Source organism: Microtus pennsylvanicus, chromosome 8 (genome assembly GCF_037038515.1).
Source record: "Microtus pennsylvanicus isolate mMicPen1 chromosome 8, mMicPen1.hap1, whole genome shotgun sequence".
NCBI classification, from domain to species: domain Eukaryota; kingdom Metazoa; phylum Chordata; class Mammalia; order Rodentia; family Cricetidae; genus Microtus; species Microtus pennsylvanicus.
Window position 1 is genome coordinate 27071985 of NC_134586.1, and position 23577 is coordinate 27095561.

Genomic DNA, 23577 nt, shown 5'->3' on the forward strand with positions numbered 1-23577 from the left:
ACAGCTGCTTGCTTTAAGGCCCTCAAAACTAGGTAATGGGACAATGAACTCTATTCAGGGCCTCTACTGTATACATAAAACATCCTCATCGTTGCTCATGAGAACCCTCTGAAGTGCGTACAGATGTCCGAGGCCTGAAGAACTGAGGCTCTTTGATGGCTGTGCCATGGATACTTCAGTGGCAGAGCCCTTACCTGGCACACATTCAGACTGCAAAGCATGGGTCTTTCTCAAGAACCCAGACTCATACCTAGGACACCAAATAATGCCCATTCGAAACCCCCCACGGGCTTCAGTGATTGCTTGGTGGCCATCAATGAGGGCAGAATGAGCTCCCTGAAGCAAAGTTAAAGGTCTTTCCAGAAGGGGTGGGAAGGAGGTCTTTGGATATGGAGCACACACGTAAGTTCCCCGTAAGTGACACTACACAGAGCCACCTCTTTCCACAAGATACTCTTTTCTTTTCTACCACTGAGATATACCCTAAGTCCCCAAGCTGTTTGTTCATTGCCGGAGCCCCTCCCCCTCACATGAGGGCAGCAGTCCCATGTCACAGACTGTTTTGTCACTCTGGGGAGGGATTCCGAGTTACCAACGTATCCCTGAAGCTTTATAATGCTGGCTCTTGTCCCCAAAGTCTCCTCGAGCACTTCTGGTTCCCCTTTAACACCCTGCACTGAGTCATAATGCAGCTGCTTATTTTCCTATTGGTTGCCCTCTGTGGGAGAAGGACACTCGCAGGGTGAGGGAGCTCGATTTTGATTGGAACCTCCGCACTGAATGTCTCTCCTGACCCAGCTTGGGCAGGACAGCAAGACTCCACATCAAAACAAGAAGACCAAGGGTTGGAGAGATGGCTTAGTGGTTAAGAGCACTGGCTCCTCTTCCAGAGGACCCGGGTTCAATTACCAGCACACAAATGACCAGTTCACAACTGTCTGTAACTCCAGTTTCAGGGGATATGACATCTTCATGGAGACATACATGAAGGCAAAACACCAATGCACATAAAATAAAAATTTTTAAAATTTATTTACTGAGTGCTCCTTATACAAAAGGTATTGCTCTAAGAAGCCAAATATGGCTATGTCACCTGGGCAGGAGTTTATTAAAAGCAGATTCTGGTGGTGAGCAAGCTCTCACGGGCCATCAATTTCTGTGTATTGATTTACTTTATCCTCTTAATAGCCTACACAACTGGTTCACTTTTGTTGTTGTTTTGGTTTTTTTGTTTTTCAAGACAGGGTCTCTCTGTGTAATCTTGGCTGTCCTGAAACTCGCTCTGTAGACCAGGCTGGCCTAGAACTCACAGAGATCCACCTGCCTCTGCCTCCCAAGTGCTGGGATTAAAGGCGTGCGCCACCAATGTCAGCAGAACTGGTTCACTTTATAGATAAGGACACTGATTTCCTCTTATGTGGACCCATACTTAGCGCAATGACAGAATGCATGCAAGGCCCTGGGTTTGACCCCCTAGCACAAAGATTCTCAGCCTTCCTAATGCTGCGACTCTTTAATACAATTTCTCATGCATGGTGACCCCCAACCATAAAATTATTTCATTGTTACTTTATAGCGGTGACTTTGCTACTGCTGTGAATCCCAATGTAAACATCTGATATGCAGGACGTCTCATATGCGACCCCATGAAATCGAAACCCACAGGCTGAGAACTGCTGCTCCAGAACCACATGGGGGAAGAAAAAAAAGACTGCAAAGCAATGCGGCTAACAGGGCGGATAGGATATAGCTGTAGAAGGAGAGAGAAAATTCTACACAGAGAAAACAGTACTTATAGGAGCTTAGCATGCAGGGGAGGTGGACGGGGTTAATCATAGGCTATTCTATTAGTCACCTAACCGTGTGCACAGGTCTTGGGCTGTGAGCTCCCCAAAAGTCCCAACTATTTGGCACCTGAAAGAAAAACGTTTTCTGCCTCTGTGTGAGCTTAGGGCTTCACACACAGTAGCAGGCACTCTGTCACAGAGTCACAGGCACAGGCCAGAATGGAACACTTCAACTAATAATTCCTCAACTCAAATAGTGAATCTTTCAACGTGTGGTGCATGCCTGTAATCCTATTCTTGGGCTGTTGAGGCAGGAAAATTGTGGAGAGTTTGAAGCCAGTCTGATCTACAGTGTGAGATTTGTATCAAAAAAGAAAACTAGCCGGGTGGTGGTGGCGCACGCCTTTAATCCCAGCACTAGGGAGGTAGAGGCAGGCGGATCTCTGTGAGTTCAAGGCCAGCCTGGTCTACAAGAGCTAGTTCTAGGACAGGCTCCAAAGGCACAGAGAAACCCTGTCTCGAAAAACCAAAAAAAAAAAAAAAAAAAAAAACCAAAAAAACAAAACTAACTAGTCTTGGTGAATGCTTTTATTTACTTGCAAGTTTTTTTAAGCAATAAAGTTTATAAAATTAGAAAAAAATAGCAAAAATCCTTTGAAAGGATTTATATACAAATTCATATTTAGTGAGTGATATGGGTATATTTTCAAACATTTGATTTAAAAACTGAGTAGAGCAAAAAGACCAGAGCCGTGGCGCTGGTGCCTGGGATGTTCTCTTGAGGGCATGGGGAGCCACAGAGAGAATTGAGAATGTTCTCTGTTACTGCCTTCCACAGGGAAGAGACTCCTCAGAGCCAAGATTAGCATAACACGATAGCATTATACAATCCTATTATTCTCTGATTTCTCCATCACCAACCTGACTCAGCATTCTAAATTTACTTAAGATCTGGGAACGTGGGCTTTGCCAAATCGACACTCCCCCTTTCCGCCCCTTTAAGACAAAGTCCCACTTTGCAGCCAAGGCTGCCCTTAGGTTTGTAGCAATCCTCCTGCCTTAGCCTCCCAAATGCTGAGATTACCAGCATGAGCCAAGACCAGCTTTGCTAAATCCTTTCTTATTAAGTCCAATAAAACTGTAGTCTAGGCAAGGGCTAGAGCCCATGTTTGACCCAGATAGACATAGGTTCAAACCCCAGCTCTGCTATTTGCTTGCTGTATGACTTTCACAAATGACTTAACTTCTCTGAACTTCAGTTCTTTACTAAAAAAAAAAAAAAAAGGGAGGAGGCAGCAGGGGAAAATAAAAGATGGTCCTAGATCTTTTAGGAGCTGTTTATCTGTGGCTCACTGAGACTTAGTTTCCTCATCTGTGAAGTGGTGACAACTCTGTCCTGTTAGGTCCACACCATCAGGGGTGGGCTGTACAGGCTTGGTAGCCAATGGCACCTGGAGCCCCTTCCTCTGTCCCGCTAGCCTCCATTTACCTTCCCTCCTCACCCCTCCCAACATCCCCACTCCACCCTCTCAGGTTTACAGCCTCTGCTTCCCTCGGAGGGAGGAGGGAATGCCTGTCTGGGAGCCTTCCAGGGCGCCTCCCTCCCTTAGGAGCAGATAAGTAGGTCACATCAGGATGCTAGGGGGTGGGGGGAGTAGGCTTCTATGGGAGGAGGAAAAAAAATACTTCAGGTCACGTGGAAAAGGGGAGACAAAATCCCAGGGTTTCTTCCTCTGTCCTGCTCTTTCTCAATCTCCCACCGTGCCTCTGGAAAGTGTCCCAGCAATGCTGAGCTCCTGGGGCTTGGGATGCTGGTGGCAGGTGCAGTGGGCAGACCACTTGTGCCTCCTTCGCCCTCCACCCCAGCCCTGTCCCGCATACCACCCCTCAGGCACCCTCATGCTGCCCAGCTCTTTGATGGAGAAGAGAAAGCCCAGGATTGCAGATTCCACTCTGTAGACCTGGGAGGTTCTGGCCCGATCACCCACAACAGCACCTGTCCTGTCCAGGTTAGGTCCTGATCACCAACACTACTATGGCGACTCAGGCAAGTCACAGCCTTTGCAAACTCTTTTCTCCTTGCCAGCCCTCCTGCTGGCAGTTTGCAGTGAAGGAGTCCACAGCTGGATAGATGACTGTGAGAATTCCCAGGCAGAGGAGGCTATGCATGGTGGCAAGACATCACCGTCTCTCCAGCTCCCAGACCTTCACCCAGCACAATTGCCCCTCCTCCCCAGAGATGCCCTGCTTGAGTTATAATGCTGGAGCCCCTTTTTTATGAAAATGCAGCTGTGGGAGAGATCTCAGCTGTGGAGGCAGCTGCGCGCAGACCAGGACTGAACACTGGCACTGACCATACCCCAGGGTCCCAAGTTTACACGTGTGGTTTAAGACAAGGGGACAAGAAGAGAAGGACAAAAGCCTGACCTCCAACCTGTTCACCTCTGTAGGGGAGCAGGGTCTTGCTCTCCTGCTGTGGCTACCCCAGCCCCCACACACCCGACTCCCCCATCCAGTCTTGGCAGCTCTAGCCAAGGGTGTAGGTCTCTCCCACCTGGCTCATGTTTCCGTACTATCCCTTCCTGTACTATGCCTTCCCTGACCACTCAGGGATACCAAGCCCTCTTGCCTCTGCTTGGCAGAAGGGAGTATACCTCCCCCAGTTCCCCTCTTCCTCCCACCCCTCCACCCCCACATCCCCTCCCCACCCCTCCCCCACCCCGTCCCTTGCGTGTCTGTTCCCACATGCCCTATGGGAACATCCACTCTTGCTTTCGGTTGCTCTCACTCTTGCAGAGCGAGCGAGAGGCAGTTCTGGGTGACAAGAGGGAGACATCCATCTACACCTGGGTCTTTCATTATGTTTAATCTCCCCAGTGGGGCAGACTTGTCAAACACACCTCATTCCCAGGCTGGAGGGATCCCAGCTATCTCTCATCAGAGTGGGTGTAAATCCCCACAGGTATGCAGCAGGCAAGTAGAAGCAGTCCCAGGAAGGGGGTGCCTTGGACTAAAGCAAAAAGTTTAGGCTTGTAAAATTTATTATGCTTTGTGTTCTTCAATTCCCTGGCATCTGCGCCCGCCTGGGTCCTGGTTTGGCACACTCTCTGTCTGTTGCTAGGTGGCCGCCTTACCTAGGTCCCTTGAGCAGGCTGGCTTCAGACAGCTGAGGAGAGAGGCCAGTCTTGAAGTTCCCACGTCCCCCACAGTCAATTAGTCACGCACTTGAGCAAAGCTTCTGAAACTTCTCTATGCCCCAGAGTCACTGGGAAGGGTGGGGGGTGTTAAAACAATGTCACCACTTGTCCCTGGGTTCTGAGTACTGTGGCTACTACTAAGTCCTGCACATGCTCCCCCCCACTCCACCCGGGCATATATATATTGATGCAAACATTTCTCTTTTTACTTAAAGGACACACTTTTTATGGTCACAAGCACTGACACACCAACACTACTACACTTGCATTTGTTGTCTGCTTTTGAAACAGGGTCTCAAGTACACTGATTGCCCAGACCTGCTCTCCAGTCAAGACTGGTCTTGAACTCCTGATCTTCTTGCTTGGGGATGATGGGTTGGTACCACCTCATCTGCCTTTATTTTTCTTTATTTTTGTTACATGTATGTATTGTCAGGAGTGACTGAGAGAGAGAGAAAGAGAGAGAGTCTTGCTATTCTGTACCCCAGGCTGGTCTTGAACTCTCGATCCGCTCCTCCTGTTATGTAAAACATGGGTCCCTTGAACACAATCATGACAATGTTGTAATGGTCAATGTAGTAACCAACATGGTGCCTAGGAACTAGTGGGTAGCCAGATGGGCAGAAGGGAGATGCTGAACAAAGCCATCACTGACTTCCCAGGTAGGACAGTGGGAAATTTCAGGATGCTTCTCAGAAAGGGGCACAACTTTAAAAAAACCTATCTATGGATTGTTAACTTCTGGAATATTATACTCAATATTTTCAGATCCTGGTTGATCTTGGGTTATGGAAACCTTGGGAAAGCAAAAATCTCCATTAGGAGGTTCAAAGCCTGTATTCCTAGGGTTTCTGTTTTGACAGTTCTTTTTCTTTATTTCTTTGTTTTTTAGGTTTGAGTTTGCCATTTTCCAGCTCTAAGAGCTTGCTGAGCTTCAGTTCAATGACCCCTGTGCAGGTTAGAGAATGTGCTTGCTAGTTTTCTGTCAACTTGACACAAGCTGAGAGGAGGGAACCTAATTGAGAAAATGCCTCTTATAAAATTGGCTGTAGGCAAGCCTGTAGCACATGTTCTCATTAGTGATTGATATGGGAGAGCCCAGCCTATTGTGTGTGGGGCCACGCCTGGGTGGCATCCTGAGTACTATAAGAAAGCACGCTGAGATGGGTCCCTTGGTGACTCACACCTTTAATCCCAGCACTGAGGGAAGCAGAGGCAGGCAGATCTCTGAGTTGGACACCAGTTTGGTCTACAGAGTGAGTTCCAGGACAGCCAGGGATATAGAGAAACCCTGTCTGAAAAACCAGATTAAAACAAACAAAAAACAGGCTGAGCAAGCCATGAAGAAGAGTAAGCCAGTCACCAAAACTCCTCTATGGCCTCTAAATCAGCTCCTACCTCCAGGTTCCTGCCGTGTTTGAGTTCCTGTCCTGACGTCTTTGATGATGAACAGTGATGTGGAAGTGGAAGAGAAATAAATCCTTTCCTCCCCAAATTGCTTTTGGTCCTGGTGTTTCATCCTAGCAATGGGAACCCTGACCAAGACAGGGAATTAGACTGCACGTGGATTTGAAAGAGCTTTCATTGTCCATGGCTGATTGAATATCCAGTATAGAACATGTACTGCATGTACACAAAGCCCTGGGTTCAATCCCAAGCACCGCAAAAAAAGTGAGTAGACAAGACACTATTTATCAAGCTGGTTTGTTTCCTATGCTTCAGAGAGCCCCTGCCCAGTGCTGTGGCTGACTGTGGACAGAGCATTTGTGAGAACTCCAGAGCCCAGGTAAGCATCCTGCCTCTCAGTCCAGGTGTGGTGGCACAAGCCTACCATACTCGGAGACCTCGTTAGGAACATGGCATGTCTGAAACCACCCGAGACAGATAGCAAGACCCTGTATGAAAACACCAAAAAAGGGGGCGGAGAGGGAATCCCACCCCTGGACATCAGTTTGCTCTTCAATAAGGGAAGGGCTCTGAGTTACCAGACTACTTCACTAGGGATGACACAGTCAGAGTCTGGTGACCGATGTTCTTTGCTCCACAGAGGCACCCGGCTGTCAGGTAGAGGTCCTGGAAGGGAAGACCAAGGAACAAAAGCTGCCTGTGACCTCCCCAGCCTAACCCACTCTCCTGTCCAGATTCCCACACAGCACCTGGAGAGGCATTTGGTCCAGGATGCCAAATTGGGTCTTCAAAGATTGTTTCCAACCATTCCAACCAGTTTTCTTTTTTTTCTTCCTTCCTTTCTTTCTTCCTTCCTTCCTTTCTTTCTTTCTTTCTTTCTTCCTCTTCCTCTTCCTCTTCCTCTTCCTCTTCCTCTTCCTCTTCTTCTTCTTCTTCTTCTTCTTCTTCTTCTAGACAGATGGTGGTGGCGGGTGGCACACACCTTTGGTTCTAGCACTTGGGAGGCAGAGGCAGGCAGATCTTTGAGTTTGAGGCCAGTCTGGTCTACAGAGTAAGTTCCAGGAAAGCTGGGGCTACAAAGAGAAACCTTGTCTTGACAAACACACAAACAAATTAAAATAAAAAATTGTGAGAGCGGGCACACGAGTGTAGATACCCAAGGAGGCCAGAGACTGCTGTTTATAGGTGTTTGTGAGCCATCTGATGTGGGTGCTGGGAACGCTGGTCCTCTGCAAAGTCAGTGCATGCTCTTAGCTGCTGCGTCATTTCTCCTGCTCCTCAACCAACTTTATAGAAGTATTTCCATCCACTTCCCCTCCATCCACTCATAGTCTACCGCTCTACACAAACTGCTGGCCACCCATTCTTCCCCACATACATCCCTTGTTTTCCTACCCCAGCTTTCGCTTACAGTTCTGACCACAGAACATCCTGGCCCAATTCAAAATTATGTTCATCCTTCAAAATGCACTCAATGTCTGCCTTTTATGCTAACCCATCTCTAATCCTTCTGTGTAGGGGGCAATCTAATCTTGTCTGTCCATCTGGCTCTATGTATGTACATCATTGGGTCTTCACAGATCATCATGATTTATCCTTCAACCTACCTACCAGTCATCATCCCCCACAAGAGACTTTACTTTAGGTATTAGTAAAAGAGAAGTTATTATGATTAATAAATGGGACCTCCTGAAACTGAGAAGCTTCTATAAAGCAAAGGACACAGTCAACAAGACAACACAGCAGCCTACAGAGTGGGAAAAGATCTTCACCAACCCCACATCAGACAGAGGGCTGATCTCCAAAATATACAAAGAACTCAAGAAATTGGTCATCAAAAGAACAAATAATCCAATAAAAAAAATGGAGTACAGATCTAAACAGAGAACTCTCAACAGAGGAATCTAAAATGGCTGAAAGACACTTAAGGAAATGTTTAACATCCTTACCCATCAGAGAAATGCAAATCAAAACAACTCTGAGATATCAAAACAAGGATTGAAGGCTGGTGATGTGGGCTTGTCACACAGGCCCGAGGACCTGAGTTCAATTCCCAGAACCCATGTGAAAAAGGCTGAGTACAGCAGTGCATGATTGTCATCACAGTAATGGAGAGGCAGAGGCAGGAGGATGCCTGAGACTTGCTAGATAGCCAGTCTAGCCAAAAAGGTAAACTCTGGGTTCAGTGGAGATCCTGCATCAAAAGATAAGGTGGAAGGGCCTAGAGGTGGTTCAGGATTAAAAGCACTTGCTGCTCTTCCAGAGGACCTGAATTCAGTTCCCAGCCTCCAAGTTAAGCAGCTCACAGTCACCTGTGACTCCAGCTCCAGAAGATCTGATACTCTAGCCTTTGTGGGTGATTGCACACACATGTACACTCAACATCATCCTCTGGCCTCCGTGTGTGTGTGTGTGTGTTCACACACACACACACACAAAGAGAGAGAGACATGAAAAAGTTGTGCTATGTAAAACTTTTAAAAAGTGAGTCAGTGGCTGAAAAAGAGATGCATGTTTAGACACAAAATTAGTCAGCTGATTATTTTCTATGGCAATTAGAGACAGAATACATATATTTGTATGTGCATATATGTATATTTTCTATGGCCCATATTCAAGAATCTGAATTTGTCTATGGACACACCTGCTTTTCTAACCCTAAAACTATTTTTTTTTCTATTCTAAGTACAATCGTGTGTTGGAAGAAATTTGGAAAGGAAATTCAAAGGAAAATAAAGGAAGAAAGTGAGTCATTCATAAACCCTCAGTCCAGAAATAACCAGTAAACATTTTGCTATGTTTCCTGCCAATAGTAAAACATGCGCATTTATTCTACATGATTTTTGAAGTCATTCAAGATGAAATGTTTATCTAGTTCTAAGTCCGCTCCCCACCCCCACCCCCACCCCTCAATGCACAGTTAGCTTTCTGGTGTTTGTGACGGGTAATCTTGGTGATTAACTTGATGTGGCAGAAGAGGAACCACCAACTAAAAGTTGCCACCATCGAACTGGCCTGTGGGCATGCATGCCTGTGAGGCGTTTTCTTGACTGTTGATTGATGTGCGAGGGCCCGGTCCACTGTGGTCTTGGGTTGGATAAGAAAGGTAGCGGAATAAGAGGCTGGGTGTGAGAATGGAGCTAGCCAGTAAGCATTGCTCCTCTGTGGCTCTGCCTCACACTGCAGTCTTGAGTTCCTCCACCATGGCCGTAGGCTGTGAGCTGAAACAAAGTCTTTCCATCCCAGGATGCTTTTGGTCATAGTGTTTCTTTATCACAGCAACAGAAGCAAGCTATTCTTTTAGATATTCTTCAAAAATATTTTTAAAAATATCTACTCATAGCTGCAAAAACCTATATTTAACCATTTATTTACCCCTATAAATCTCAATGAACATCCTTGTATTTCTGAGCAGCAATTATTTCCTGAGACTGAACCTAGAAACATTTCAGTCTGTCTCTGTCTCTTTTTTTTAACTTTTTGACACAAGGTTTCTGTGTGTAGCCCTGGCTGCCCTGGAACTCACTCTGTAGACCATGCTGGCCTGGAACTTGGAGATCCGCCTGCCTCTGCCTTCCTGGGCGCAGGGATTAAAGGCGTGCGCCATCATCACGTGCGCCATCATCACGTGCGCCATCATCGCCCAGCACTTTTCAGCCTCTGCCTACTCCCCAACGTGTTTTCTAGGGCTCCGAAATACTTCCGGAGGAGACTTTAATTTCTGGTTCTGCGAATCAGAAGCTTGGGAGACACCGCTCTGATGGGACAAGCAATAGTTACATGGCCGATGAGTCACCATCTCCCTCTGAAAGAGAGGAGAGAGAGCAGGGGAAGCAAAGTCCTCAAGCTGGGGAACCTTACTGCAGCAGGTACAGCTGCTGGAGGCAGAGGGGACACCTCTCAGGGTGACAACACCAGGAGCCCAGTCCTGGTGAGGGTGAGGGACCTGTTTTGTGCATTTTACCCCTAGGAGCCACATAAGGACCCACAGTGAATACTGTAAGAAAATCTGCAGAGGAAATGGGAACAGAATCATTCGGAAATAACAGAGGATTTGTTCTTTTAAATGGGTTCTCCTCTCAAGAGAAGTTATTAACCACAGCCTAAGCTTCTTATCCCAGCCTTGCTGACCCAAGGAAAGGAAAGCACCTGCTGGAGGCCACGCTGGCCATCTTGCCCCACCTCAGAAGTCAGAGATGGGAGAATTGAGAAGCCCTTTTGAAGTTCACAATCCAGGCACGGACTCGGGAAAGCACTGAGACTCGATGATGGGACTACCAAGCCCCTAACACCCTGCCTCACCACAACTATTACAGTGTTCTTTGTGCCTGATCCATCATGTCTACAAGTCATGAGTTTTCAGAGATTGGCCAAGATACTAGAATAAGACATGGCAGAGATACTAAACTTAGCTGATCAGGAATTTAAACCATTTGGGGATGGAGAGATGGTTCTGCAGTTAAGAGCACTGACTGATCTTCCAGAGGACCCATGTTCAAGTCCCAGCACCCACATGGCAGCTCCCTGCTGTCTGTAACTCCAGTTCAAAGAGACTCCACACTCTCACTCAGACATACATGTAGGCAAAACCCCAGTGCACATAAAAGTAAAAAAAAAAAAAATTAAACCTCTGAATTGTGCTAAGGTCTCTAAAGTGCACAGAGAGCAAGCAAAGACAGATTGTCAATAAAGCTGAGAGGTGGAAATCCAAGACAGGGCTGGGGTGTGGCTCAGCCATAAGTGCTAGCCTAGCACGTCCAGGGTCCTGGGTTCCATCCCCAGCACCACAAAGGAAACTAAAGATGTAAACATGGAATACTTGGGGACAATGTCTTACTAAAAAGGAGACAAAGTAACACTAGTCAATCAAGAGTGCACAAAATCAAAAATTGGCAAAAGGAAACCTCAAGAAAGAACCAAAAAGAAAGGCTGGCAAGATGGCTCAGTAGTAAAGCATTTGCCACGAGAGCCCGATGGACTTGAGTTCAATCCCCCAGCCCACGTAAAGGTGCAAGGAGAGAACTGACCTACAGAGCTGCCCTCTGACCTCCCACGTGCATCATGACACAAATGTCCCCAGTACACACGCACGCACATGCACGCACGCACACACCACACGCGCACCACATGCATCATGACACAAATGTCCCCAGTACACACACGCACACACATGCAAACGCACGCACACACCACACGCGCACCACATGCATCATGACACAAATGTCCCCAGCATACACGTGCACACACACGCACGCACATGCATGCACACGCATGCACGCACACACATGCACGCACACGCACGCACATACACACCACACGCGCACCATGTGCATCATGACACAAATGTCCCCAACACACACACGCACGCACATGCACGCACGCACACACCACAAGCGCACCATGTGCATCATGACACAAATGTCCCCAACACACACACGCACACACATGCACGCACGCACACACCACAAGCACACCACGTGCATCATGACACAAATGTCCCCAGCATACACGTGCACACACACACCACACACGTACATGCACGCACATACACACCACACGCGCACCACGTGCATCATGACACAAATGTCCCCAACACACACACACGCACGCACACGCACGCACATGCATGCACACACCACACACGCACCACGTGCATCATGACACAAATGTCCCCAGTACACACACGCACGCACACGCACGCACATGCACGCACATACACACCACACGCGCACCACGTGCATCATGACACAAATGTCCCCAGTACACACACGCACACACATGCAAACGCATGCACACACCACACGCGCACCATGTGCATTATGACACAAATGTCCCCAGCATACACGTGCACACACACGCACGCACATGCACGCACACACATGCACGCACACACATGCACGCACACGCACGCACATACACACCACACGCGCACCACGTGCATCATGACACAAATGTCCCCAGTACACACACGCACGCACACGCACGCACACGCACGCACACGCACACACACGCACGCACATGCACGCACATACACACCACACGCGCACCACGTGCATCATGACACTAATGTCCCCAGCACACACATGCACACACCACACACGTACATGCATGCACACACACATGCACATACACAGGAGGGGAAGGAGAGAGAGAAAATAAATGTTCAAAAATAAGAATCAGTGGGCATGGTGGCAGACACATTTAAACCCAGCACTTGGGAGTTAGAGGCAGGTGGATCTCTGTGAGTTCAAGGCCAGACTAGTTTAAGAGTCACTTTTCCTAGCAAGATCCAGGGCAGTCAGGACTACAAAGAGAGACTTTGCCTCAAAAAAAAAATTAAAATAAGGGCCAAAAAGAAGTCAGGGCTAGAGAAACGACTCAGCAGTTAAGAATACTTACTGCTCTGGCAGAGGCCCCAAGTTAGAATCCTGGCTCACAACTGCCTGTGACTTCAGCGCCAAGGATATTCTGCCACTTCTAGTTTCTGTGGGCATCACACACACACACACACACACACACACACACACACACACACACACACACACTTCAAAAAATAGGAAAAATAAAAATAAAAATAAGAAAGAATCAAGAAAAAATCCTAGAGATTTCCAGCCCAGGCACAGAAACACAGTCTACCTTTGGTGGTCTCATCTGCACGTGTCACGGCTGTATGAAAAAAATCTCTGAGCTTGAAGATGTGTCCCAGGAACCCTCCAAACTGAAAGCATTGAGCAGAAACAGACAAGCAAGAGGGTACTTCCAGCCCGTGTAGCAATTAGAGCAGATGTGGGTGGTGTCTGAGGAAGAAGAAAGGGACAGAAGACATTCAAGACAAAGAGGAGGGAGTGACTTCCTTAAATGGAGCTCCAAAGCTAATAGATGACAGGGCCAGGAAACAGAATCTTAGGCGGGACTTAAAGAAAGCTTCAGAAAGTTAAAGACAAGGATGCCCCAACGAAAACAGTGCAGCGAAATTTTTAAAGCGCTCAGAGGGGCCCAGGGAGGCGGCTCAGGAGCTCAAGGCTCTTGCCACCAAGCCTGATGACCTGAGTTCCATCCCTGAGACCCACAGAATGGAAGAGAAGTGACTTCCGAAAGTGCTCCTCTGGCCTCCATGGCAACACCTCCCTGTTGAAATGAAAGGGTAAGGCCATCGGGATGGTTTAGTAGGTCAAGGTACTTGACTTTAGTAGGTCAAGCCTCAAAAGCTCAGCCACCAGAGCTCAATTGCTGCCACCCAGGTCAAGGCAAAGGAGGAAACCAACTCCCTGGAGCTGTCCTCTGACCTCCACACATACACCACGGTACACACGCTTGTGTACACACATCGCGCATACATACACATACAATAATAATACCTAAACTTAAGAAAAAGAAATGAAGTTGGGCAGTGGTGGTGCACGCCTTTAATCCCAGCACTTAGGAGACAGAGGCACACAGATCTCTGTGAGTTCGAAGCCAGCCTGTTCTACAGAGCACTGGCTCCAAAGCCACACAGAGAAACTCTGTCTTGAAGTAGCTAGCAGTCGACAACACGTTAGTATAAATAAACTTCACACCAACACTGGAAAGGCATACTGAAAGATCACAGTATGAGGAAAGCTTCAAGTGGCTGAGAATACAAAGTATGACGTCATACTCAGATTTACAGAAAGACAAATGAAAGAAGTTAGAAGCGTAGAAAAACGACCTATACAAGAAAACACACAGGCAAATTGCATTATCAAAAATGTGTGTGCTGAGAAAAAAGCCAACTATTTCGAGTTAACAAGCACAACTCGTTGAAGGAATAGATACAACCAACCAGCTTCCCCCAGGATGAAAACACAGCCATAGAAACCGGAATGGTGAGCTCCTGTGTAAAGTAGGAGGCTATACTTTATACTGTGTGAAAAGTTTCCTCGTGGGGACTGCCGCCAAGATCAAATGACCACAGAAGACAATGTGTAAGTAGAGAAGGAAAGATTCCTGAAGCTGGTTTAAAAAGAACCCGGAAACAGCCTCCAAGGAGAGAGAATTAACAGACACAAGAAAGTGAAGTTCAAATGAAGAAACCAGACACCTTGACATGGGTTTAGATGAACAAACACTACGGTGAAGTAAGTAAGAGGTTTTAAAAAGGGGAGGGGGAGCATTTTCTAGAGGCTTGAAGAAACTCAGACTCATGGCTTGAAACAGAAGGATCTAGAGAAAGCAGCCATCAATATTAGCTGTTTAAGACAGTGGTCTTTTCCCACAAACCACACCAGCTGACTATTATACAGGATGAGGGCTGGAGAGATGGTTCAGTGGATAAGAGTACTTGCTCCTTTTTTGCAGAGGACTGGGGTTCAGTTTCCAGCACCTACATGGCGGTGGCTCACAACCATCTGTCTATAACTCCAGTTACAGGGAACCTGGTGCCCTCTTTTAAACCCTGGGCATCAAGCACTCATGTGGTACACACACATGTAAGCAAAACACTCATACACTTAAAGTAACTAAATAAACCTTAAAACAAAAGATTAAGATGGGTGGTGGTGGCTCACACCGTTAATCCCAGCACTTGGGAGGATCCCTACGAGTTTGAGGCCACCCTGGTCTACAGAGTGAGGTTCAGGACAAGCAGGGCCACACAGTAAAACCCTGTCTTGAAGAAACAAACAAAAGACGTGTGAAGAACACTCTCTAATTATGTGAATGACAGCTAATCTGAGATGTGTCATTTGTTAGATAAACAGAAAAGGAAGTTATATCAAGAGAGAAATAACACTAACAACCTGCAGAAATGCCTTTAAGAACACAGTGACTATGTTGGAAGTGTAGTTCAGTCGGTAGAGGGCTTGTCTAGCACACACAAAACCCCAGGTTCCATACTCAGCACCCCATTAAAGTAGATGTGGGGTGCTCACCACCTGCAGTCCTATGAGAAGTAGAGGAGAGAGGTCAGAGGTTCAAGGTCATCACTAGCTACACAGTGAATTCTACACTAGCTTGGGATACATGAGACCCTGTCTTTAAGAAAAGGAAAAAAGGACACAGTGGAGAAGCTAGACAGAATATGAACACTGAAAGCAAGAAAACAGAACAGGTTCTCAGCTTTGCTGCAACACCATGAACAAGATAAATCTTGTGATGAAACACTCCACAGCAGCCAAGAGTCAAGACGCTGATTACCAGTCAATTACTACAAAGACAAGGGAGCAGGTTACTGGGGAATCGACCATCCTGGGTGTTCCACACAGTGTCAGCAGAAAGCAAGCCCAAATCAGCTGATGGGGCTGTGCAGAAACACCTTTTTGTTGCCGAATCTCATACAAGCTAACGAAAGGCAGCTCATCTCCTGAAGAATATACTGAAACCTTCTGGATGCCATATTTTTTTTTTGTGAAATTTGGAGAAATTTACCTTCGGAGAAAAACAGCTCAAATAATACGAGTTTAACAAAGAGTTCACATAAAGAAAGGGGTGGAGTTAAGAGTAACTCACTGAGCCGGGCGGTGGTGGCACACGCCTTTAATCCCAGCACTCGGGAGGCAGAAGCAGGCGGATCTCTGTGAGTTTGAGACCAGCCTGGTCTACAAGAGCTAGTTCCAGGACAGGCTCCAAAACCACAGAGAAACCCTGTCTCAAAAAAAAACCAAAAAAAAAAAAAAAAGAGTAGCTCACTGATAGAGTAATTGGCTAGCATACGCAAGGCCCTGAGCTCAGTCTCCAGAACTGGGAAAAAGAAAGAAAAGAAAAGAAAAGAAAAGAAAAGAAAAGAAAAGAAAAGAAAAGAAAAGAAAAGGAAGGGAAAGGGAAGGGAAGAGAAAAGAGGAAGAGGAAAAAGAGAAAGAAAAAGATACTGTCTCAGACTTCAGAGAAACAAAAACAGGAAATTTGTTCCAGTGGACTTGACTTCAAACACTGTTACAAGTTACTTAGAAAAAAGAAAATAAGACAAGCTAAAGGCTCATATCTGAGAGAAAGCAGAGGGCCTGAGGATGTAACTCAGAGGTGCGGTCAGTACTTGCTTAGCTTATATGAGGTTCTGGGTTTGATCCCCAGCATGATGGGAAGAAAAATAAATATATAAACAAATTAAATAATTCTAAAGAATAGAGGTAAAATGATCTTTCATTTTTATTATCTTTCTCAGTTTAGAAATAAAAATTTGTGTGTTTTCTGTGAAAAATATGACTGTGAGTTTAAGACCAGCACTCACTTACTTGGTGAGTTCCAGGACAGACAAGGGCTAGGTAGAGAGACCCTGTCTCAAAAACAAACAAAAAGCCAACAAATAACCCCATAAAGCGGTTGTATTGATTTAAATGTAAAATTGTTCATAATCTTAGGGATTTAAAACTTGGTCTCCAGTTGGTGGTGATGTTTTGGGAAATTAGGAGGTGTGGCCTTGTTGGAGGAAGTTTGTCCCTAGGGGTGGGCTTTGAGGGTTCAAAGACTCATGTGTTCCCAGTTCATTCTCCTTGCTGTCTGTTGACTTGTCAAGATGTGAGCTCTTGGCTTCCACCTCCAGCCCCAGCATTTGCCTACTGTAACTATGAGGTGAGGGACTCTTATCCCCCTGGAACCGGAAGCCCAAGCAAGCCCCTCCTCCTGTAAGTGGCCTCGGCCATGGTGTTCTATCACTGCAGCAGAAAAGGATCTAATACAGTTGTTCATGCCTGTCCATCAGTACTCGGGGGTAGAGGCAAAAGCTCAACCTCATCTGTAAAGGCCAGATGGGCTACATAAGACCCCGTACAAAAAAAAAACATACTAAAACCCCACGAAGATAGGAAAAGAGAAAAAGACAAAAATGTGAACGAGAAGCAGGGCAAAAAATAAAAAACCAAAATAAATGCAATAGATATCAATCTAACTATATAAAAAAACTCACAAGGGCTGGAGGGATGGCTCAGTGGCTCTACAAAGAATGTGGGTTCAGTCCCCGGCATCCACGTTAGGCTGCTAACAGTTGCGTGTGACTCTAGTTCTAGGGGATCTGACAGGCTCTTCTGGCCCCTACGGGCATTATACTCACAGGATGTATACACACTGTATATTACACACACTCAGGTGCACACATACTCACACATTATGTGAATAAATTGTTTAAAAACCACTTTTAATGTCAACAGTCTAAACGCATCAATTAGAAGACAGAGATGGGGGTTCTGGAGATGGCTTAGCTGTAAAGATGAGGACTTGAGTTTAATTCCCAGAACCCATTTTAAAAAGCCGGATGCAGTGGCACACTTACCGTCCAGCATTGGAGAGGAAAAAAGAGACATATCCTTGGGTTCCTGGCCATCCACCCTGACCAACTTGGTGAGTCATAGACCTGTGTGAGACCTTATCTCAAAAGCCAGGAGGCATAGGTTTGGGGCATGTGAAGCACAAACGTATAGAAATTTGCGGGAAAGTAGATGCCATACTCTTACTAGATGGAGATTCGAGAGCCTGTCTCTCAGAAATGGGCATGTTCAGCAGGCAGTTGAAAACAAGTAAGGGTGTGGTTAAATCCAGCAGCAGCAGCTGGATATAACTGACATCTTCAGATGACTTCATCCCAACAATAGAGTTACACAGTCTGCTCAGGCTCACTTGGAGCATTCGCCAAGATGGGTCACATTTGGAGCCACAAAGCATTTCTTAATAACTCTTTGAACATAGAAATCATGGGCTGGGCATCATGGCACATGCCTGCCTTTAGTCCCAGCTCTCAGAAGGCAGAGGCAGGTGGATCACTGTGAGCTCGAGGCCAGCCTGGTCTACATAGTGAGTTCCAGGACATCTGGGGCTATATAGAGAGACCCTGTCTCAAAAAGAAAATAGAAAATCATGTGATATCTAGTGTGATATCACTAGACCAAAGCGAAAATAGACCCAAAAGAAATTACATAAATGTAACCGGAAAATCCAAAAATTGTGGAGGTTAAACAGCACGCTTTTAGGTAATACATGTGTCTAAAGAAATTCTGAGAGAAATCTAAAGTATTTTGAACTAAATGTAAAGGAAGACACAGTTTATCACAATTTGTGGGATGCAGCAAAATCAGTGTTCAGAGGGAAATTTAAACGTACTAAATGTGGATACTAGAAAAGAAGAAACATTTAGAACTAGTAATCTATGCTTCTAAATTGGGAAAGTAGAAAAAGAACAAGTGATGCATAGCAACAGACTTCTTCAAGTCTGTGGGAAGCTGAGAAGGGAAGACAGGAAGATCAAGCTACTCTTGGGCTACACAGCAAGACCCTGTCTGAAAGCACGTGTGTGAGCGCGCGCAGACACACACACACTCCCATGCATATGTGTGCACTCGGGCACACACACACACACACACACACACACACAGTAAAACAAAACATTCAGGAACCCAGAAAGATTAGGGGTTCAAGGCCAGCCTTAGCTACATAATGATACTGAAGACTGTCTAGGCTGTTTGAGACTTTTTCTGAACAACAACAAAGCAAGCAAGCAAACAACCAACTTCCAAATTAAACAGAAAAAGAAGAGCAATTAAATGAACGTAAGCTGAAAATGAATGAAATGAAAAGGTACAAAGTAGCAATCAACAAGGCAGAACTGTGTGTGTGTGTGCTGTAGCACACGTGTGTGGCCCGAGGACTCCCTTGGGTGTGGATTCTCACCCTCTACCTGTTCAAAGCAAGAGCCCTGTTGTTTGGTACTACATGGGGCTAGCTAATCCATGAACTTCCAGGTTCTCTTGTCTCTATCTCTCATCTCACCATCGAAGCACTAGAAACAGATTCTACCATGACTGGGTTTCTGTGGAGTCTAGGGATTAGAACGCAGGTCCTCATGCTTGTCCAGTAAGCCCTTATTTCTCCTACCCAGTTTTCCCCTCTCCCTGGTGCTAGCCAGGGCCTTACATACACTAGACAAAAGCATGATCACCGAGCTAGATTCACAGCCTCCGCTTCGCTTTTGGGACAGCAGAGCGACCTTGGTTATTTGCTACTGTGTCCGGCTGGTGGAAAGCAGGATCTACACAGGAAGATAGGGCCATTACTATGAGGATGTCAGTCCTGCTCAGTTTGATCTACAGATTCACAACAATCCCTATCAAAATAAATGATTGGCTATCTGCAAAATGACTCTGTAGTGTGTATGCAGAGGCAAACACCCTAATCCAGAACAGCTAATAATAATACAGTGTTTGAAGAAGACAAGTATGAGACTGATAGGACCCAACTTCAGGAGTCACTATAGGGATCAAGACAATATGCTATTGTCAAAAGAAAAGATCAGTGGGGTAGTAGAGAGCCCACAAACTGTGTCTGGAAAGAGGACGATAACATGTGTGTGTGTGTGTATGTGTGTGTGTGTGTGTGTGCGCGCGACAATAACACAAAAAACATCGGAGTGAATATGGTCATAATGTACAATATACACATATAGTAATATCACAGTGAAGCTCATTATTTTGCACAATTAGTATATGCTGATGAAAATGTCTAGAAGTAAATAAATCGCTAATCATGGTGGTCCATGCTTGTACTCCCAGCACTTAGGAGTATGCAGAAGGACTGTCAAAAGCTTAAGGCCAGCCTGGGCTTTGTAGAAAGGAAAAGGTGGTGGTGGGGGAAGTTTCTAAAGGGAAGGGGAAAGAAAGAGAGAAAATAAAGAAAAGGAAAAGAAGGGAAAAAGGAAAGGAATAACCCAGTAAACCCAGGCACTGGATTGCTAATCAGATCTGAAAAGAAATATGCTGGAGTTGGGAGATGGCTCAGCTGGTAAAGTGCTTGCCTTATGGGCACAAAGCCCTGAGTTCAAGCCCCAGGATTCAACTAAGAAAGAAAAAAAAATCTGAACGTGGTGGAAGTGCTTAGAATCCCAGCCCCGAGGAGACGGAGACAGGAAGGTCCCAGACGCTCACGGTCCAGCCAGCCTAGCCCATTTGGTGAATCCCAGGCCAGTAAGAGTCCCTGTTTCAAAAAAAGGTAAACAGAATCTGAGGGATGACATCATAGGTTATCCTCTGACCTCTGTGTGTGCTCATATACGTGTGCACACATAACCACATACGATGTGGACTTCCCCAGTTACGTACACAACAGAGAAATAAGCAGTCAAGGCATGGAGAAATCAGATGACTAAGTGAGAGGAGCCAATTTGAAAAGTCTAGTTTGTGTGATCTCAACTATATGACAGTTTAGATAGGGCGAAACTGGCGAAGACAGCATGGTTGGGATGGTCGGGGCCTGAGAAGGATGAACAGGTGGAAGGCGAGGGAAATAACTGCGGTACTCGAGTGGGGGAAACAGGTCGCTGTGTCTGCACTGATGCACACTGTCAGCGGTACACTTTGACGGTGGAAGGTGGGTTCTAGTGGGGGGACGATGATAATGCTGGAGTCTACGCAATTACGAGGGCGGGGGTTCTATGGGAGTTCCCTGTGTCTTCTTTTCAAGTGTGCTACGAACCTAAACCTGCTCTAAGTGCATCCAGAAGGCAGAAGGGTTGAGGGTGCAGTGGCAGTGTGTGCTGAGTGAGGGAGGCCCTGGGTGCCCAAAAGCCGTCAAGTCTTAGAGAAGAACAGGAAGCTGACCACCTCTCCAGCTCAGGTTAAGTATACACTAGTTAATCGTGTCTAATCTGAAGATAATGTTTTGGTCTAAAAAATTCTTGATCTTAAAAGTCCTTTTCTAGGAGCTGGAGGTGGTGATGGCACAAGCCTTTAATCCCAGCACTCGAGAGGCAAGGTGGATCCCTGTGAATTCAAGGCTAGCCTGGTCTACAGGCTCCAAAGCTACACAGAGAATCCCTGTCTCAAAAAACAAAAACAACAACAACAAAAAAGTCCTCTTCTGGACTGGAGGGATGGCTCAGTGGTTAAGACTACTTGCTATTCTTGTAGAGGACCTGGATTCATTTCCCATACGTTCCCGGCAATCATGTGGTGGTTCACGACCGGCAGTAATTCCAGTTCTGGGAAATCCAAGACCCTCTTCTGATGTCCACAGGTACTGGGCATGTGTGTGGTACATACATGTAGGCAAAATACTCAAAAACATAAGAATAAATCTAAACAGAATTTTAAAAAGTCCTTTACTGTTCTTTAATTGTCTGACTCTTGGAAAGTTCTCATGCAGCTTACAGTTGATGCCACGCTGCTTGATTGACACTCTGCTCTGCTAGACCCTTCCATTCTCTTTAGTGCCTTCTAAGCCTGTGGCGTGAAGGGTAGGACACCTGACTGCCGTTCCTAAGAGACAGTTGCCTATACTGCTGCTGTCCGAATGAGACACTGTTTGCCCCACACTTGAGCAACTCGGGTCTCATAAACATTTAGGTTTTTCCTACCTGCCTCTCTCTCTAACCTCCCAAGTTCATATTTCTTTGTCTCCAGAGAACAGATGGGTAACTCGCGTGTAGCAGCCACTGTCCCGAGCCTTTGGGGAGAGCAGTGCACAGAATATGAAATCGTTTTTTGATAACACAGATCTAATAAAATCTTTGACAAGAGGAAGCAGAAGCCAAGAGGAATTGAAATCATGCACTTTTCATATGTCTAAAGAAAGACATGAGGAACCAGCCCAGATAAACTTTGTGAAATAGAACTAACGAGCAAAGGCCAGTGGAGCATTCAGGGAAATGGACGAGGAAGAGAGACAATAGGGGTGGGGGTGGCTATCGAGTGACCAAATGCCCAGGTCCCCTTCTCCTGGCTCCCCGGTTCTCTTGCTCCCGACAGAACTTACTTGAAGGTGGATGGTTCCTCGCTCTGACTCCATCTTGCTGCTCTCTGGCTACTTTCCACCCGGAGTGCCTGTAGTTTGCGTGGGCTCTGGGCTCTTCAGCCTGGCAGTCTGCGCCTGCAGCTTTTCTGGGGTGGGAGACAGTGCTGCGGCAAGACAGACCTGCTATTCATCAGCTGATGCAGGGTGCTTGGCTTGGCCTCAGCTCCTGGGGGAGGCGCACATGTCTGCAAGTGTCTGCCCTGTATGTGGTGCATTGATAGGTGGCCTTCTGAGTCCCCCCTACAGTCCTAGCCAGGCCATCTGAGGTTACCTGCTTTGAGGCAGTAGATTTACTACTTGAGAAAGTAAATCTGCATATTTGCCCAGGAAATCGGAGAATTGCTCTAAGGGAACCTTCCCACTTCCCACTAGTGGTTCAGAGTAGGGTGGTCCATCTCAAGGGTGGGGTAGCCTTCAGCAGAGTCTCAAGACATAAGTTTCGGGAACTCTCCCTTTCTCATCTGTGTTTGCTATTTGTGCCCTCCATTCCTAAGAGAGGGGGAGAGGAGGGAGTAGCTTACCCAGGAGGACACAAAGCTACAAGGTAAGTGACACATCTTCACTGACAGATCGATACCTTAACTTCTGTCCTGATGTGAGAGGGAACAGAGGTTGGGGGGGGGGGGAGCTGTGCCTCCAGATCCCTCCCATGAAGCCAGTTGCGTTCCCTCCACTTCTAAAAGAGAGCAACAGCAGCCAGACTTTTTTTGGAAACTGATTATTTTTCCTGTTTACCTTAGAATTTAAAACACTTCTGTCTTGTTCCTAGACCTGTTTTAGACCCAAGTGGTGGGAGTGTCTCTGAATGTGCCAGAAGTGGGCTGTCAGGGAGAATTTCCATTCAGGGTAATGGGAGGCGGGAACATGGCAGAGCCCTGTGTTTCTTCCTACCGCTCTCAAATGTGAAGAGGAGAGAGAAAGATGAGGGGGTGTTATGTTTTAAGTAAAATGCTGCGGATCCCCGAGAGGCTGCAGTGGGCAGTGGGTCCTGAGACCGCAGGTCCCCCAAGTGGCTGCAATCAGTGGGCTGGGAGTCCCAAGAGCAGCCACTCCCGGCTGCAGTGGGCCAAGAGTCCCAGGCAGGGAGCTGCGTGGTGGGTGAGAGACCTCGATGGGACAACCAGCTGCACAAGGAGAGAGAGACAGAGGGCATGCCACGAGGCCAAGCCACAGGTCTCCGAAGGTGGTTGGTCCCACATAGGGAGCCACGTGGTGGGCAAGAGACAGAGACATGGATAGGCATGCCTTGCAGAGTGAGGTTGGATATTTATTTAGTGGGTTATGAAGGGGAAAGGAGAGAAGAGCAGAGAGAGAGAGAGAGAGAAACACACACACAAACACACACACAGAGAGAGAGAGAGAGAGAGAGAGAGAGAGAGAGAGAGAGAGAGAGAGAAACAGTCAGAGAGAGGGCGAAGGGGCAAAGTGTAGAGAAAGGAGAGACAGAAGCTGCCTTT

At 46.6% G+C, this 23577-nt stretch overlaps 1 protein-coding gene across 2 annotated transcripts in view; it reads right to left on the reverse strand.

Annotated features, from left to right (window-relative positions):
• Ninj2 (ninjurin 2) overlaps positions 1–22346 on the reverse strand; it is a 103836-nt gene extending 81490 nt beyond the window's left edge. The window contains exon 1 of one of the 2 annotated variants that reach the window (XM_075981975.1): positions 22082–22346. In XM_075981975.1, the coding sequence (XP_075838090.1) occupies positions 22082–22114 (33 nt within the window). In that variant the 5' untranslated portion in view covers positions 22115–22346. The remainder of the gene's footprint in view (positions 1–22081) is intronic. The other variant, XM_075981974.1, reaches the window with a different exon arrangement.
• Between the last annotated feature and the right edge of the window lie 1231 nt (positions 22347–23577).